At 43.6% G+C, this 19,725-nt stretch overlaps 1 protein-coding gene across 1 annotated transcript in view; it reads left to right on the forward strand.

The window, feature by feature from the left end:
* Nucleotides 1–401: 401 nt before the first annotated feature.
* The window catches only part of CAMK1D (calcium/calmodulin dependent protein kinase ID), a 230,183-nt gene continuing 210,859 nt past the window's right edge, over nucleotides 402–19,725 (forward strand). Inside the window, exon 1 of the mRNA XM_049814469.1 lies at nucleotides 402–736. Within this exon, the coding sequence (XP_049670426.1) occupies nucleotides 645–736 (92 nt within the window). The 5' untranslated portion in view covers nucleotides 402–644. The remainder of the gene's footprint in view (nucleotides 737–19,725) is intronic.

Raw genomic sequence — 19,725 nt, forward strand, 5'->3', positions numbered from 1 at the left:
CGCACAGCCGCTGCTCCCGCGGTACTTGGCGGGGCCGCTCCGCACCGCTCCGCACCGCGCACGGGAGGCTTGAGCATCCCACGGGAACCCCACACGGGTGGGGCTGGGGGGAGGGGGGAGGAGGAGAAAGAAACCGTGACCCCCCTCCAAAAAAAAAAAAACCCCACCCAACCCCAAAACCCCAATCCAACCCCCCAAAACCACCCCAAAACAACAAAAAAGGGGACTTTTTCGGGGGAGTGGGTGACCCCAAGAACGGGGGAAGGAGGGAGGGACGGGGCAGCCCCACGAGTGACTCCGCGGGGGGGGGGGGGGGGGGGCGCGGAGGAGGGAAGAGGAGGGAAAGTGGTTGGGGGTGGAGGTGAGGGGGGGGGGGGGGCAGAGAAAGTTGGGAGGAAATAGCCCAGGAAAAAAGTGCCACTCGCGGAACCCGCTGGAGAGCGGAGGAAATAAAAGCGGCGGCGGGCAGGAAGTGTGAGGAGGAGGAGGAGGAGGAGGAAGAAGGGGAGAAGGAGGAGGAGGAGGAGGAAGAAGAAGAAGGAGAAACGGCAGCAGCAGGCGCTGGTGCCGCGGCAGAAGAGAAAGCAAAAGCCGCCCGCCGGCTCGGTGCCGCCCGGCATCCGCGGGGCTGCGCGGCCGCGGCCATGGCCCGGGAGAACGGGGACGGTGGCGGTTCGTGGAAGAAGCAGGCGGAGGACATCAAGAAGATCTTCGAGTTCAAGGAGACGCTGGGGACGTAGGTGGCCGGGGGGACGGGGTGGGGGGGGGGGGTGGTGGTGGTGGTGGGACACACACGGACACGGACACGGGGTGTCCCTTCTCCGCGGGGATGCGCGGGTCGCTCCGCGGGTGGGTGGGTTTTGTGCGTGTTGAACCCAGTGGGTTGCTGCTCCTCGCCCCGCTCATCCAGCGGAGCAAGAAGTCGGGGCGATCTGGAAACACGGAGGAAAATAGAACTGTGGGGTAGTTCTACACACACACACCAACCCCCCCCCCCCCCCCCCCCCCGAAAAAAAAAAAAAAAAAGAGAGAAAAAAAAAAGAGAGAAAAAAAAAAAGAGAAAAAAAAAGAGGGAGGGGGAGTGTTTTAAAATATTCATAGAATGAGGAGACGGGGAAAGGCTTTTTCTTGATAGTGCAACTGTAAATAAATGCGGTCTGACTTGCACGCTTTCCCCTAAAGCCGAAGGCTGCGTCTATTCGTGGACAGACGAGCAGAAATAATCGGAGTGGATTGGATGTGTTTTAGCTACGATGCTTAACTGTTGTTGGGGTTTATTTCTGTTATTTATAGTGGCGGGGCATAAAGATTAGTAAAACGTTAGAGGTTTCTGGGTTTTTTTTTTCAGAAGGCTGAGAATAAACATGCGCAGATGGTGCAAGGGAGCGGGGTGCGGGCTGATGCTTTTTTGGCTGCGCAGAGAGTTTTATTTTTGTTAAAACAAATTTTCACTTATAGGGTATTGTAGAGGTAAAGAGCCGGGAGTGCTGAAGGAAGGCAGCACAGGGGCTGCTGTATGTACGTACGTTGTAATTAAAGTTCGGCTGTATTGGGAGTGCTCTTCGTTGCTCTGTCCCCCCTGCTTTAATTGCAACTTTAAGCATGTCTCCAAATGAAGCGTCGTTAATCCCAAGTAGTGCTTTTCATACTCTGCGTGCCACTTCCAAAATACAGTTGAACAAGTTTTGACTGTGATATTTCAGTTTCTTTCTGCTTCCAAGGGAGGGCTCTCTTTAAACAGAGTATTTCTGGTTCACGGGCTCACTGATTTCCTATAAAGCAAACTGCGAGTAAGAATCAGGCCGGTCATTTAATATGGAGGTGGGTCACGCAACTCCGTTGTGATGAGCAGATAGCGTAGCCCTCAGAAAAACACTGACTTAGCAAATCAAATTAATGTCTGTCCAGGTCTTTGAAGAAGCAAAGTGCAGCGTAAGAGCTAAGTGTTACGAAGTATTCTCGCCACCTTCATGGAGTTTTTGCTGTCAGAATTTCATGCCGGGAGAGACGTGTCCCTGCTTGTCACCTTAGGCGTGCAGTTCCCTTCCTGAGCGAAGGGCTGTTGGGGAAGAAAGTCTTAATGTGAAGAAGGAGATTCCTTAGAGCAGCAGGACAGTTTGCTGCGGTTTCCATTATACAGCTCTCTGTGACATTCCTGGTTGTTGTGTACGAAGCCATCTGCGAGGGTTATTTGTGCCACTGAAGAGGTCCAGAAAGAATTAATGGCGTGGCCTTGATCTGTATCCCACTGAAATTCACGGGAGCAGGTGCAGGTCCTAAGGAAGGTAAAGTTGGTCAGAGTTAATAGGTATGCATATTAGTATGGCTGTTGCAAATTAAATTCATTAAATATGGCAAATTAGTGTCTCAAACTGTTAACCATTGCCTTAGCCTCACAGTTTGGTTAGCGAGTCCTTTCTGATGAGAGTGGAAGCTGTGGAGTTTTTAACCTTGACTTAGCAGTCAATCTAGAAAGTTTTAGAAAATTACAGTAACTGGATTACAAACCTGGGCCTGTATAAAGAAAAGAGAGCTGTTTTCTTTTCCAGACATAGCCATATTAATTATGAATGTATGTGCATTTAACAGCCTACACATCGGTTGCCTTCTGGTTGTGCATTCCTTAGTTTCAGAGAGGAGGCTGATAATTAGAAGATTTGAATCCGAGTTTGGGTTCTGTGCTTGGCCGCCCCCCGGCGCAGCACCTGCAGTTCCTACCAGCTCTGGTGTGACTTGCCAGGGTGTGAAACTTCTAAAAAATTTAGGCCATCGCTGTGCAAATCATTAAAGTATTTGTTCCATTCCCACTGAAGTCAATGAAGCTCTGCTCACCGGCTGGAGCAGCAGATAAACAGGGTGCAGGAGTCCAAATGATGGGACGTATTCTTAGTTATTGATAGGAAAGTACCTCAAAAGGAATTAAGCAAAAGTCTAAATACTTTTAAAGCATTTGGACCAAAGTGTTTCCCTCTGGCCTTATTTAGGAGCGGGGATAAAATCTGCTTTGATCCCTCCTGCACTTTAATGCTGAACCATGTTGGACATCCATCGGTTGATCTCGCCACCTAGTCGATTTTTCTCTAGCGTGGATGGGCTTGGAGTGAAAAACTTGGCATGTCAGATGAGATGCACTGGATTAGTGTAGTAGCTGTATTTTGCATTTCTCTCTCACCTTCTGTTTCAGGATGCCAAAGTGCTAAAAGCACTTTTAACAGAAAGCAGCCCTTTTTCATGCAGCAGTCTTAACTGCCTGTGGCAAAATTGGTTAGAGAAAGAAAAGCACTAAATCCCCAAATCAGAGAAGAAAGTGAAAGAGAAACTTTAAAAACATATTTTATTTCAAGTGCATTGATTTGTGAATGTTGAATCTATGTGTATACTCTATTAATGATTTGTTCTCTGAAAGGAGTCTTTCATCTGAATAAAAGCTTTTCAGCAGGTCTTTAACATGGGAGAGTTGAAATTGCTGGAATTATTAAAAAGATCCTAACTCGGTTAATCATTGTATCATTTGGGCTTCAAGGAATCTCTAATGAGTACCCAGCTCTCTCTTCCAGAGCTGGAATTAATTATTTACATGCCCCTGTAAATCATGTCCAGCTACACTGATACTGAAATAGGCATCCTGAATTGGACGTCATCTCCAGATGTATGAAAGTAGCTTTTTCCACCCAAAGAATTGTTTCCTTTAGTAGGTGAGGTCTGTGTTGTTTGCGCTGCTCTGTGCTGTTGGGCAATAGTGTTTTCCTGAAGAAGTTACCAGCAATGCAGTGGCTGGCTCAGATGGTACCCAAACCTGCATTTACCCTGTTCTGTAGCTACGCAGTCCCTAAGCGTGCGCAATCTTAGTTTACGGCTGCAACCTCTAGGGTACCACAGTGTCAACAAAATATTTTAGTAATATTAATCAAGAAAAATAGAATTTATTATAAATAAAATAGAAAGATATAAAATATATTTTATATATTATTATATATAAAATATATATAATGGTTCTGATCCATTCTTGGGCTGCTTGAGTTTAGCGGTGTTGGTCCGTGTTGGACTGCAGTAACACGGCAGTGAACCACGCTCTGTACGTGCACGTTCAGTGGGCGCCTCTTCTTGAAACCGTTCACTGCTGAGCCATTGAAGGTGAAATTACAGATCCTGAAAAAGTAGCTAGGAAGAAATACACAAAGTAAATCAAGGATAAAATACATTCATAGCAGCAGGCCAGATCCTCAGTTGATGGAATTTAGAGTCCCTTCCAAGTCAAGACAGGTAGGCTTGAGGAAAGTAGGGGATCTGACCAACTGCTTATCTTTTTAAATTTCCACAAATTCACCTATCGTAGCTCTACTCAGTTCGCCGGCCTGCCTGGAGAGGGGGATTTCTGCCCCAGCCCTTGAGAGATGTGAAGTTCTACAATAGCGGGAGTTCTGATAAGAACATGAGTGATCACCGAAATACCATTTTTTATCCATACTTAAATGATATTATGTCTAAGGCATTTTAAAACTCAGATTTTGACATTCGAAGAAGTAATAAGATACACCATGTCATACACCAGCCAAAGAGGAAATCCTCCGATCATTTGGTCTGCCTAATCGGATCAGCCCTGCATTTCTAAGGTATCTGTCATTAGGCCTTACTGACATTAGAGTTATGATGAAGTTATAATATTTAGAAAGGCTCAAGCTTTGTAACTATGGAAATATTGGTGCTGTCCTTAAAAATGATGCGGTAGATTCCTTAAAGCTTAGTAACGATAACGCAGGGAGTTGTGTGGATATAGGCATAACATCGTAAGAGCTGGCTGGGAAGACAAATACACTTCATTGGTGTGTCCAGTACTTTCCTAAAATACAGGATAGAGAAAACTTATAGGCGGTTCTGTTTTTATCAGGGGCTCTACTGTAGTTTTTGGTTCATCTGTCCCATGTCTCTTCCATACTCTTACGCCATTTGATGGGCTCCTGGCGCTCTTCACGATGCTTCTACGCGCCCATACGTGCTGGTTCATGCTGCGAAATGAAGTCACTTCACGTCCTGCTCTCACGTCTATTTTCTTTCTCACACACACACATACACACACGTGTTGTCACAAACCCCTACGTGCTCCCTCCTGTGTTTTTGTCCTCTTACGTCCTTCATGGTATCTTCTCCTGCATGCCATCTCACGCTGACACTCAGGCTTTTTATGAGCTGGTCCACCTCATGCTCACAATCTGTTCTTGGTTGCTCAGACCTTCATGGGGGACAAGGCTAATGGAGGTGACGTGCCTCAGGCCAGGCACTCAACCTCGACTTCCACCAGCAAGAAGTCACTGGTGGGAAGGACAGGTCCTGCCAGAGGTGTCCCATGCATTTGAGCTGCCGTGTAGGGAAGAGGTGCTGGGAGGTACCACTAGCCTCAAGATCTGTTTGTCTCTGGCCAAAGATCTTCCCTTCTCATCAGCTGGGTGCCAAAAGCACTTGTGTTGGATTCAACACAACAAATCATCACCGTTTAGCCAATTAACTTGAGGCATCATGCAAGTTACTCAGTTGTTTTTCCCTTCTGATTTTGCAAATTCTCAAGACGTAAAGAAACATGTTGATATTTCTGCTTCCTCTGGCTCCATACCCCCTGAAGATTGAAGAGTTTGTCTGATTTTCATGTTTCTGCTGACATTACCAGCAATTTCTGCCTCTCTCTTACGACACCCCAGTGAGGCAGCAGTGGCTCTGTTAGACTGTTCCATCTTTTTCTCAGTTCGGTATTTTCCTTTTTTGAAAATTACATTAAAGAAACATTTCACGCTGAAAAAATATGTTCAGGGGAGAAAAATACAGTGTCCCAAAGGGCTGAAGTTAAGGCACGTGTTTTCAGGGGGAAGGTTGATGAACCACTGGGGCAAACTATGAAGGCAAGTGGTTCCCATCTCCTCTGGGATGATTTGCTGGGAGAAATCCTTTTGCCATCTGAAAGCTCTCGGGCTTCATGCAAGCGTCACCAGGAAAGAGCCTCTTGTCCATGTTTACAGAGGAGGATGTTTCATGGTCATTTCTGACCTTAATATCTGTAACTCTGGGAAGCTTCCCAATCAAAACCACATGGGGTTAGGGATAATTCGTGCTAAGAGGTGCATTGTACCTCCTCTGGGAGGAGGAGTGAAAGCTGGGGTCCAGGTATTAAAGTTTAACTTAATGCTGTGAAACAGCTCACGTGTTTTAGTTTGTGCGCTTTATATAGGGCAAGCACAAAAATACTGTCAGGGCTCCTTTAAGGTGACACATTTGTTTTAAACTAAGTAATCCTGTTTGCTATCATGTGGTGGAGTTTACTATCCAATGTGTTCTTGGAGGCTTAAAAATAACGAGTCCCTACTATTTGCAATGTGAATTGTAGTATCTTGTAATGTAGATTGTTGGTCTCCCTTGAACAGTTAGAGAAAATAACAGGTTTGAGCATTCAGCTGGAATTGAAATGGGAAAAACAGAAAAGCAAGATGGCCAATGGATTTAAAGGCTGATGGAGAGATCTGGGAAAAAAATCTGCAGCCATTGGCAAGAAGGAATTTTTGACAGCTCTCCAAGCATGGATCATGGGTGTCTTTTGGACAGTGCTTGTTTGGGGCAACAGTGTAGCATAAAGGTCAGTTTTCTTTCATCCTCTAACAATAAGATTCCAAAGGCTTTCAATAATCAAAGGCTTTCAGGTAAATACATCGTTTTGGAGACACCCAGTTTGTTCTATTGTCAGCTCACATATGTGCTCTTGCTTCCTTCATGAGCCTTATTTTCTCCTGGTTTTGATGCCTTACCTCTTTTTGTCCCGCCTTGTCTCTTTTTCCCTGGCTATTCTCCTTCAAATACATCCTTCTACTGTCTGAGCTCCCTGCTGCTGGAGGATACCTGCTCGCCTGCATGCCTGTGCAACCAAGAAGTGTGCTTGACCAGCAAGGTGACAGTAAGATGTTGGGGTAGGGTTGGAATAGGCTATTTGGGCTTCCCCCCCCCCCCCCCCCCCTATTTTTTGCACAGGGCTTAGGGAAATGTGATCCTTGCCTAGGCCAAAACTCAATATTACTACTCAGGACCTCAGTATAACTCATACCGAGTCCACAACTGCTTCTTGTGTGAGCCGAGGACAAAGCACGCATAAACTTATTGGTATTTTTTGTCAGCCGCAGAGGTAGCTGACGCCCCAAAGCTCACAACAAGCAGAACTCAGAAGGTCTGGAGACCTGGTGGGGAGGTGGTGGATGGAGCTGAACCCCACTTTTTGGAGTCCTATAGTAATCCTTTAACCAAAAGTCTATTCCTCCCATCACAGCCACAACACAGTGGGTGTGAGAGCCTTCTTCGCCGCCGCTCCCGCCATCTGGAGCAGCCTGTCTGCTTCCTTCACCCTCCATCTGCTTTCACATAGGAGCTGAAATATCTCTTCATGTATTTTTTCCTTCCTTTTTGTCTCTTTTTCTCTCTTCTTTGGTGACTGACCTCAATTATTTTTGTTGCCCTTCACACACAATTTTCCTGACTATGTGCAGAATATTGGTTGGAGTTATTTAATCCTTTCAAGCATCCAAGGATACAATTAATATTGAATAAAGTTGTATTGTTTTGGTTTGCTTGACAGTAACAAGCATTTATAATAGGATTCTGAATTTATTGCCAGTAATGGTGTTCACTTAACCAGTGAGTCACAGTTTATTTTCATGATTACTTAACAGGACCTAATTTTCTAGTCGTTTTAGGTAGCGTGAGAACAAGTTGGAACTAAACAGGTACTGTTAGTAAACAGGTAATGAGTGAAAGGAGGGATAAAAAGTTCCTTGGGGCAACGATCTGTCGTTTTCATTGGAATTCAAACCACCTCACATTTCAGTGCTTTTCTGTAAATAATAATTAACAACAATAACAATAATTTGCAAACATGCATGTGTGATTGGGCTGCTTTTGAATGACAAATGGCTTAGGAATCTATAATTTCTAGAAAAGAGAAATATTCTCTGTTCCTTAAAACCTTTCTATCAAATCTTAACACTGATATGTTTTTTTGTTATCTGACTTGGCAGTTCCTATAATGTTCCTCTGAATGTTGTGCCAATCATTTTTTAAAAAGAAAACTATAAATAACAGATTGTTAATAAACTTTTCAAGGCCTTTCACTGGTGTTTTCATGTTGAAAGCTGTGTATTGAGTTTTATGCCAGTATTACTCACCAAACAGATTGTATGAGGTTAAATTAAAATAATACTCTCTAGCAGAATTTTTTGGCTGAGTTAAGAAGCTTTTTTTTTTTTTTTTTTAACACTGGATGTGCTAAGAAAAAGCTACTGGGAAACTCTCTTTTGGATCTGATCTGTGTGTAGAACAGCGGAGCACAGGGCTGGAGATCCTCCGTAACAATAGATCACTGATTTTGCTTGCTCTTTTCCTGGGCAATATCATATGTCACATTAAAACATCAACAGTTTTAGACAAGTCGAGTACATAACCATGAAGATAGTTCTTAAAATACCTTTTTCAAGACTCAAAAGGGGAAAAAGCTTGAGAGAAAACATGCTAGCTTAGATGTTTTGAGGATTTATTTTGATTTTTGTTTTGATTTTGTTATACTCCCAACCGGAGATAAAATAAACAGTTTCAGCCTACTTACAGTTTCCAGGAGAAATGAAGGGGAGGTGCTTTTAATGATGCCAATAAACACGAGCATTTACCATCAGCAGCAAGAGGGTGCAGCAGCGCTGTGGCATCTCTCCCCTCGACCCTTTGCCTTTGCCCTCTTTCTGCTCGCCGTGGATTCTTCTCGTTGTCCTGCTCTTAATACTCTCCCTAATCTAGGTTGAGTATTTGAAGGTACGTTCTTTCAAGCCTGAGCACCCAATATTTGGGAATTACATCCTAGGAGCTCCAGAGGAAGGGTTCCTCAGGTGTGGCAGGTATCTCCCTTAAGACTACTAGTACCACCCAGTGCTGCAGAGTCGTTCTGTAACGTTGGCATGTTTTAGCTGAGCAGCGTGTTTAAAACCTGCCTGCTGACCTGATGGCACGTGCAGTTGAGAAACGTGGCCGCCCTTCTCCCACCAGCTCTGTTACTGGTCGCAGAAATGGTTGGGCTTTTGAGGGTAGTATGAAATAAAACAGCATAGCTGCTCGTGCTTAAACGTTAAGATTTGCAAAGTCCAACAAGCTGGTGTGTATTTGAGGGTTGGACACTAGCAAGTGAAATATGAAGGGGCTAAAATATTTGGCGGTTTTATTACTATGCCTTTTATTGGCCTCAAATGAGATCAGGCACTGTTGAGCTAGGAATATTACAAACACCAGAGTAAAAGACTGTTCGTACCCAGAAGAACTTCTAATCTAAATAAATAAGAAAAAAATGCTAACTCTGTTTGTTAAAGATGAGAAAGTGTGTCACTTGTAAACCCAGAGCTGAGCCTGAATCTTAACTCCAGCCTTATGCAGTGGACCGTCCTGCTGCTTTTAATAGCGGGCACTGTGTCAGCACCAATGTCTTCAAAATGTATTTATTTATATGTGATTCACCCAGGGTCATCACATATAATTAGTTTTTACTAGTTAAGGTTTGAAGATGCAAAGTGCTGCCTGTATGCTGTTGGTAACAGCGTGGGCGCTTTATTGCTGTGTTGTTTCACAGATGCTCAGAGGAATCAAGGTCTTCCCAGAGCTATAAAAAGCTGGAGCAGACCAGGTGGTTCTTGGGGCAATTTGGGATCGCTCCCAGCGGGATCCCATCCTCCCATCCCAGCTTAAATAATTCAAGGGACCAGGCTTCAACCAGGCTTCAGCTTTCCAACCAAACTCCTTAGCTGTGACCCTGCCGTCCCCCCCTGTGATGGGCAGGGGCTGAAATGAGAGAAACTATTGGATGAAAAACTGTGGAAAAACCAAAATGACATAGAAAAACCCAAACAACATAGAAGGGAGCTGGGTGGGGAGAGAAGAGCACTTAGAGGATTTGCAGCTACGTGGAAAACTCCTCTGGGGAAGGCACAGGTTGCTAATCAAATTCAGCCGTAGTTGAGAGAGACTGCCGGAGCACGCCTGAATAATCCTTCCCTGTTATATTGAGTTGGCTTGGAGATTTCCTCCCACTGCTCACTCCTGTCTTCTCCTGCCTCTCAGCATAAGTCAGTCAGTACAATATGCCCAGCCATGAAGCCTTCAGCGTTTTGGAAATTTCAGGCACAGCAGAGTGCTTGGTGTGCGCCGTCAATGGCAGAAGATGCTGTGAACATAGTAAACTTGTTTCGTGCTCCCTACCCTGTTTTCTTGCAGAGTACCTGAAGAAATTCAAAGGCTTTGTCTTTTACTTCGGGACATTTTGTAGCTGGGGCCTGAGATATCTTAAAGACTATCTAAAGCTCTGGGATCATCGTCAGCCTCACACCTCTGCATTAATGGGATTTCTTGCCATAGGGGTGTAATTAATTTGTTCAAGAGACGCAACGTTTTTTTGAGGGGAAAATCTGACACTGTCGAGCTGCTCCATGGGCTGATGACGATCATCATAAAAACACCACGTCCTTCTCTAAGTCCAAGCCACAGTGTTTTGAGACACCTTCTCTAGCATAATTACATAGCAACCTGAATATTGCAAAGCAAACAAGCTCTCCTTCCCAACGTGAAATGCTCCCAAACTTAAAAAAACCTCAACCACAAAACAACACAAAAACCCCTACCACAAGACTTCGGCACCTGTGTGCCCTTCTTTAGCGAGAGAAGGGGGAGCCAAACAACATGTGGCTTGTTAGCCAAGTTGCTTGATGCACCACGAGAAGACGCTTAGATAAAAACATTTATGGAGCAGAATAATGGTGTGACTCCTGTTGGCCGAATGACCCAGGCATTGGGCAACAAGAGGAATAACTTAGAAGTGAAATGTCTCATGTCACAGTTTTGATTTATGGCTTATGCTTTTTAGGAAACAGGAGGCTATATATTTAGACGTTGGGGGAAAATGTACCAAGAAATCAGCTGAAAAAAACAGGGTTCTCAAAAGCACATAGGCACAGGACATACAGGTACTGCAGGCTGCAGGGAGGCTTCTGCTCTTGGGTACGTTAAGGTGTATCTGGAGTAATTTCACTGACTGATTTTCCTGGCCATAGTCATGTAATTTATGTCACGGACGTAAGTCCTATGCTCTTAAGAGAGAGACCCTGAAAAAAAATCTCACAGAGCTTTGTAGGGAAATCCATTGAATGAGTTGCTCGGATGAATCTTGTATTTTTAAAGGAAAGAAAATAAAGTGTTTCTAGGATTCCTGAGTGACAGCTGAGATGATTTGTGTCCAGAAAGCAAATGTATGCCCTTCTGGCACTGCTGAAAGAGAACGAAAGGAGTACTAAAGGCTGAGAGCATGCTCGTTCTGCAGGTGAGTGGAGCTGTGCTGGGGGAAAGCCAAAAGGGAGAGGTCTGGGGCAAAGCAGAGCAAGGGGATTCAGCTACAGGTAAAAATACCAAGAAAGACTTGTCTAAATGTGCTTTTAGCTTAATTGACTCTAGAGACAGCTAGGTCCCCCTGCTTGTTCGTGAGATACACAGCTGCAAAAATTCATAGACGTGGGTTCTTTGGACAGGATAGCTTGTACCAGCAGGCAACACTTAACCATTTTCAATCAAGGGCCGCTAAAATGACTGGCAGCTTCAGTGCCACTGTTTGCTCTGGAGATGGTGTGATGCTGGGACATCTTTGTCTTGCATTACCATGTGGTTATGGGGAAGGTGTAGGAACCCTTTATATACATGTAAGTAGGTATAGTGTCTATGTGTATATATACATATATATATATAATGTATGTATACTCACACATTAAAAATACTATTTGATATATAGTGATATATAGTGATATATAGTGCTAGTTTCTAGCCACACAGCGTGTTATTTGGCTTCATTAATAAATGCGTAGAGAATGACCTGTGCCATTTGGTAAAAACTGTTTAAGAGCATTGTGAACATTGTTAATTTATTCCGTAGTTTGAATTTCTCTTCATATTTGGGTTACATTTAGGTGAAGGCAGGAGAGTCATGCCTGCTTACATTATATAAGCTTCATTATCCCTAATAAAGAGTCTAACCCAAAATTCATTATGAGGATATCCCCAGTGATGAGGACGTATTTGTCCTTGGTTGCAAACTGGCTTTAGCTGATTTTTAAATGCCTTTGTCTATGCAGTGACTTCTTGACAGACATTTTTCTGATGCCTCGTTGTGTCCTTCCATGTACTGAGATAAGACTTGGGTCCGTCCAAGGGCTCCGTGTTTCTACTCTTGTTCACCAGCCAGTTGCTTTCATGGATGGAAGGGGGATAGTGGCTTTTTCCCAACCTGTCATCTGTAACAGGGATGACTTTGGTAGTGCTCCACAGCTGCTGAAATAAGCGTTATTTGACATTGCTCATTTTATGACCAGAGACCATGGAAAGCTCTCAGAGGCAATCTTGGCTCTGTGATGCCCCAGTTCCCCCACGGCCCTCTGACGCCATTTCTGAGACACTTCTGGTAGGTCCCGTTAAATATCAGAAGGAGAATACTCACTTTGCCTAAGATTTAAACAGGAACTGCGTGGTGGCCCCTTATTCAATTAGCTAATGGGTGTGAACCCAGCGAAATAAGAAGTAAGAGCATGATGGTCCTTCCCTCTCCTCTTCTCTTCCATCTACACATTACCTCTGCTACACTGAATCACCGCGTTCCACCTCCTGTCTAAATCCCGCACAAACCCCTTGGTGGGGTGCAGTGCCGTAGTCACATCTTGCCGGTATGCACAGCTGGGAAGCACAGCTGGAAGACAGCAAAGCATTTCCCTTCGGGTCAGTTAAGGGCTTTGTTTGTTTAGACAAAGCACCCTTCACATGGGGACATGAAAGAGGTGGTGCAGAGCAGACGGAGTCTGTTAGAGCTTTTTAGGTGCAAACGTGACCACAGCGAAAGTGGAGGGTGAATTAACTAATTAACGATGAGCTTGATGTTAGGAGGTCAGTCTCGGATAGCCTGTGAGGGGTTCCCCTGCGTAGATGGGGTGGTTGGAGTGTCTTCACTGACCACGTTTAACTCCAGTCTGCACCACTGCCTGCAGGGTGATGGCAACTGCTTGTTGCCCTCTGCTGCTGTACGGTTATGGCAAAGTCGTGTCGATTAAAAACCCACCCTGCTAATGTCTTTGTGGTGGTGGGTACGTTAGTTTCTGTAATCAGTTCCTTTTTCTGCTGTTATTTAAGCAATACCCCATGGGATGTGACAGTGGCTTAGATATTCTGGTATTTTAACACGAAGGCAAAATACGGAAGATAGGGAGATTGGCAGTAGAAATATTAAAAAGACCCCAGTTTTGGCTTCAGGAGGTGCCTGTACGATGTATTCCTAGAGGTCTCCTCATGTGTTGGCTTCACACTCTGAACAGATCTTCCTGAAGTCAGAGGGTAACACACAAAAGCACACCAGGCCGGTTTCTCTTCTGATTTTCTCTTAAATCATTTGTAGCAGCACAAAGTGACTGTAAAATTCTGCCTTTGATGTGCACAGCTTGGAGGTTTTCCTCTGGGAGTCAAGAAAAGCCTATACTACTCAGCAGCTCAGTGGAATAGCAGCATTTTATGCTCCTTATGCTCAGGTTTCAAACATCAATATAAAGTTACAAGGCTGTGGAGGAACAGGTTGCAATTCCAGGACAGAAGAGGAAGGGGCTGAGCACGTCCCACAGGGCGGTTCGCATCTTCTGCCAGCCCAGTTGTTTGCAGGGATGTGTTGTGAATTTATTTAATGAAATGATACAGGTTAAAAATAGTCCTCTAAAAAGGGGGTGGGGGAAGGGGAGAAATACAAAGTGCAAGAAGTTTTATTTCTTTTCATTCCATAGATGCTATAAATCAGCAGGGAAGTCAGTTGCTGTTTTTTTTCCTTCTGTCTTGCATCGTTAAAAAAATCATCAGCCACTCCACTGAAATGTTTTGCAAAAGCCACTACGCCAGGGACAATTTCTGACCGAGAACGATAAAAAATTGGTAGATACCAGGTTGGATTCATGTGTCAGCGGTTACTGAATTCAACTTAAGAGCTGTAAATGGAACCAATCATCATTTCTTAATGAGATATATGAGAACAAAGAATCACAATGCTTGAATAATCTGTCACATCTCTATCAATGCTGCTTAAGCAATTATTCAGTTTGTTCAATGGTTTGACAAGGTAACATGACAAAATCAATTTACAAAGCAAATTAAATATAAATATGCAGTGCTTTTTTTCCCCAGGAATGTAATTCTTAAAGCTTTATGTTTTTTATCCTTACGAACCCTACCCAGTCACCTGTTTTCAGTGGTACTGCTTGGATGAAGTCCTACGTGGCCCACAGTGACATTATTCACCAGATCATTTGTCATTTATCCATCTCTGGTCTAATGAGACTGTCGTCTGGGCCTTGGTAAAAATGAATGATGCATTGCTCTGATATACAGTGTAAGTATGTTTTTCACTTAGTGCTAAGGCTCTGTTTTTTCCAGAGTTCTTAAGGAAGCCTGGCCCTCAGCCCTTATTAACACTTAATGTAAATCTTTCTGAATATTTTATTCATTTGGCAGCGAATGTAGGAGAAACTTGGTATGAGTTCCCTAGGAGCTAAATAACAAGCATTGTACATGGAGGTGGTATGATCATCTATTTTAATACCACACCTTTCATCATATTGCAGCAGACTGACTGGGACAGTCCCGTCCCTGTTTGTAGCCACAGGTATCAGCAAACCCCCGATAGCAGCAAGTTACAGGGACCGTTGCAGTGGACACTAAATGCCATCTTCAGCAGCAGGTGTTCACTGGTCTTACCCTTTTCTTCCATAAAGTTGTCCCCATACTTCGAATGTGCTCAAGTAGCATGGTGTAATGAAGCTGTGGCACAGAACAGATTATTTTTCTCCCCTATGAAATGTTTGCACCTCTCATCTTCTCCATGGGGAGCTCAAGGATGTAAGATTTTTGTTCTCTGTACAAACAAATCTGGGATTCCCTCAGTCCATTTGTGTTTTATATAGTCTACAAGATGCTATTGGTGTACCTGGCTGCATATCTCATTATGCCTCTGACATTGTATGTCACCCCTCAACAGAGATGTCGTAAACAGCTTTTAGGGAATTGTGAGCACTTTTCTTTTTATTTCAGGCAAGGTGACAGGGTTCCCAGCAGCCTTTTAAACATACCAGAGGATTGTGCCATGGTGGAGAATAGTATTTCTTAACTTATCATTGCCATATGACTCCCATTACTATAATTTCTGAGCAAATCACAGTCCTTACAAAATCTGTGACAGTGAAAACTCGTATGCTTATATTTTTGCTACATTTATGCATGACATATGGACTTCCAGTGTCTGGTTACTCAGTTTCTGCTCAACATCTTGTATTTTCTGGGGACTGTTGAAGAATCTGAATACCTACGGTATTTCCTTTGAATACATACGGTATTTCCTTATCTATTATTGGTGTTGCTGCAGCCTTTATCTTGTGGTTTGCTGGCTAACTGTCAAATACTCATGGCTTCATTAAGAAACAGATGTACAAGTCTACACTTTGTTTTTGTAGCTGCACTTTTGACATATTGTAAATGTCCTTAATTGATTTTGTTCAGGATAATACCATCTGCTGGCATCTGTTTCTTCTGTGGCTTTTGCTGAATACTTGTGTGTATCATGGTCTATAAGGACAAATTACAGAGTTTCAGCAAGGTATTATGTCAATTTTTTTTCTGAAATAAATGAGAGCAGAGTTTGAACATCGGATGACCTTATATCTAAATAATTTAATATCTAGACTAATACAGTTTATTCCAAAAAGCATGTTTCAGGCAAGAGGCAGGCCCTGTGTCCATGTTAGTCTCTCTTAATTTATTGTTGGTGTGTCTGCAAATGTATCAGAGCTCCCATACTGGGAGAAAAGCAGCCTTTGGGTTTATATTTGGCTGTCCTTGGTCACGGAGGGATGCAGAATAAACTTTTAGATCTGCCTGAAGCCTTGACATGAAACTCTGTCTAACAAACAGTCAAGATAAGTCATCTTTAAACATCACTTACTGTATCTGTAAGGTTGATGGGCTTCTTGTCACCTTTTAACATAGCCAAGCGTGTTCTGATATGAAGCTTTTGGTAGCAAAAGCAGCACTGGATGAGATATCTGCTGAGGATGCAAGTAGGAAAATACGTGCTGTTTCCTGAGAGTCCAGAACAAAATTATCCTTTTTATGTAGCCCAGTGTCATGTTGGGTTTAGCTCTCCATCCTCAGCTCAGTCCTTTTTATTAGATGGCATTAGAGGCATTTATGGTAGATTTTACTGCAGTTGCCATGTCTGTGTCTGAACTGTGAAATGCAATAGAAATTCCATTTCTTGGCACTCTCGGTCTCATGTCATGACAAGTGCAGGCAAGTGTCAAAAAGTGTCTAGGTCAGGCTTTATCTGTAGTGGCCTAACTCTGCTCCCAATAAAAATAGTGAGAGTTGGCCTTTGATGTCAATGAGACAGCATTAAACCGATTTTGAGATGCTTATGAAGCCTTTACCTCTTCTGCACTGCTCACATGCGGCAGCAAAAGGGAGGAGAAGTGGGGTCGTGCAGGGAAATGAGAATCCTCCGAATAACATTGAAGGCAGGGAGATGGGCGTACTTAGTGTTTTAATAGAAATGGGTCATTGGTCTGAAATACCTGGTGTCCCAGCTGGCATGGATTGTCCTTGAGCTGGAGTTGTCTTTGTGGTACTTCATATGGGGAGGATTCGGTAGAAAACTTAAATAGAGACTTTTCCTGGCCATGCATGTGTATTAGAGCTCACATGAAGGTGATGGCAAAAGCACAGGTTCTCCTTCTACTTTGCCAACCAGTTTCTTTGGCCCAGTGTCCTTGCTGTTGCTGTTCTCCCACTACTGATATCCCCAGTCTTGGTACCCCTGTATTGGTACCCGCTCAGGAGTCGGACTTTGTAAAGTCATGAGCTTTGGAGATGAAGTGGACTAGTGGTAGAGGCATTTATTGGGTGGAAGAGCACTAGATAACGATTGGGGAGACTTGGGTTTCATTTTTGACTGTGCCACTGGCTTTTTTCATGACCTTGGAAAAGTTGCAGCACCTCGCTGGCCTGGTTTCCCCATCTGTCAAACAGTCACCGACCTATTTTGTAACTCACTTTGAGATCTAACTAATTAAAGCTTGCTATGCGAGATGTTCAAAATGTACTATGTAAGGTGTTGTTTTTGTCATGGTAATATGGCAAGAATCTCCCCTGTTTTATCTAAGGATGTTGGGAACTCGGCTGCGATGCTTGTGTTTTGCAGATGATGCTTTGTGTGGGACATGCTTCTGCAAGAACCTGCTTCCTTTCCTAAAAATACCACTGACTCCAAAAAGAGGTGGACAGCCCCACCTCAAAACCACTAGAAAAAGGACAAGGGAGTAAACGCAACTGGAATACATTTTGTTTTCTGAAACTGTTGTTATCTTTCAGTGTGCTGGGAGTCCCAGCAGGGCAGAAAGACCTTCCAGAAATGTCTCTGAGCTCTCAACTCCAGCCAGCTGATGGGTTTTCCAGTATTGGTTTGCCAGTGGATGGACATTAGGGAGACAACTGGAAGGAACTGTAAAGCTGTGAGGCAGTTTTCCCCTCCTGTGCAATCCAGGTTATAAGTGGGTGTCAGAAAATAACAGTGGTTTTAGCATCATGCTGCCAACGGAGTGGGATCTGCAGAGCGGTGGATAAGGATTTGTGCTGCCCTGAAGAGCCCCCTGGTGATAAGACAATGTGGTCTTGCCTCAAAGATACATCTGTAGCATTAGTGATGTGTTAGTAATCTCTTAATTATAATTTTTTGATTTCTGACTATGTTCATGCCTCTTGAAAATCAGTTCAGTAACTGAAGTCAGCATGGCGAGGAGCCACGGTGACCCTGAAGTGATAAGCTTTTTGAAACACCTTCAAAAAACAATTAAAGTAATTGGAGGAATGTCTTCATTTCCATGTCTTCATGGTGAAAAAAGTGGTATCTGTGAGATGCAACAGGAATAGAGTTGTGTTCCCAGTCACCGCAGCGTTACTGTTTTAAAAAGCCATTTTGTAGGCAGAGTGCATTCAGTTTTTTCCTCCGATTCTGGAAAAAAAGTAAAGTTAGTGCATAAATTGGAAAGCAGGCTTTCATTTAAGCTCCATGATTTAGATCTGGTGAAGACTGATGCTGTAGAGCATTTGGCATTCATCAGAAAAATCTCCAAGTCTAAACAGTTTTATTATGCAAAGTTATATAGTTGGAAGGTAAAACACTCTGTCTTTTTCCACTTTGAAGAACAGTGCCAGCTGATGGATGTCCTGTCAGATTTCTCATAAGCTTGCAGGAAAGGTGAATAGCTGTAGGTCTCACTCTTCAACCTATGGCTGCTATAAATGAGGAGTCCTGGGGGAAAAGGATGCTTAGCCGGGCCGAACAACCATGCTCAAGAAACCATGTGGTTATTCTCAAATAATGTGTTGTGCAAAACGAGAGTTAGCAAAGCATTGACATCTTCGTGAATTAAGGTCCCGATATTTGGATCGTTCCATTCAGATTTTATTAACACAGCTTTATACTTCTTACAAGACACTTCTACCACTCCACTAACAAAGTGTACAATGACTGCACTTTTACATGGGTGTAGAGATTTTCCTGAAGTGAATTTTCCTTAGTGATTTAGGGAAAATCACAGTTCAATAAAACATTTACTAAAGCTTCACCCTGTTTAGTACGCGATTAATTTGCTTATGCATACTGCCATGTGTGGTTATTCCCAAGCACACGCTAAAGTTGTATTAGAGATGTGTATTAGAGATTTCAGTATGACCTGAAATATTAAGCACTTAATTGCTTTTTTGTTAGGTATGGACTGCAGAAAGGTGACCAAGAACAGTCCTCCTGAGTGATTGTCCTCTCTGTTTCTGTACATTTCTACATAATGCAAGGGACCAGGTTTGCAATCCCACCCAGAGCTCACCGCAGCAGCCCTAAAAGCCCATGGGTTTTTTGGGTGAGAGACCTCTCTAGCCACTCCAGCTGAGTAGGATGGGAGCTGCGGGTCAGACCTCAGCCTTACCGGGACACTGATGCCAACAGGAATCACCACCGGTTTGCCCAAACGGGGCAGCCGGAGCCATGGGGACGGTGTTGCAGAAGCCACCGCAGCGGGTGGGGATGCCTGGCCCTGGGTGTCCTGCACCCACCCAGCGCTGAGCCACAACGAGCATGAATCAGAGCCCTGTTAAGCCATTTTGTAAGACATCACTGCAGAAGTATCTTGGCAGGGTGAGAAGGAAAAAACTATTTAGCTTAGCATGCTGTTGATGCACCATAAATATTTTTCTCAATTCCATAAAACCTGCGATAAGGGAACACCAGCCTTCGTGCAATGCCCTTTAAAATGCAGTAAGAAAACTCAGTATATTGATAGGTTCCTATTTAATCAAGCAGTCCTTTAAAAATAAAATAAACTCTGAATGCTCAGAAAAATAACTTTCCTCCATCACAGGCAAAGGAAATGTGTTGTTTTTTTATTTTTGGATAGCTTTAGCTTTTCTTGGAAGAGGACTATAACAGAAAGAATAACCCAAGGCAATAAATTGGGCCTTGAACAAAAACAATTTCTTGCATGTAATTGGTTTTATTCTCATCTGAGGCTGTGCTTTAGGTGGACTGTATAAAACTTGGTGGTCTTTCAAAAT

Source organism: Accipiter gentilis, chromosome 11 (assembly GCF_929443795.1).
Source record: "Accipiter gentilis chromosome 11, bAccGen1.1, whole genome shotgun sequence".
NCBI lineage: Eukaryota > Metazoa > Chordata > Aves > Accipitriformes > Accipitridae > Astur > Astur gentilis.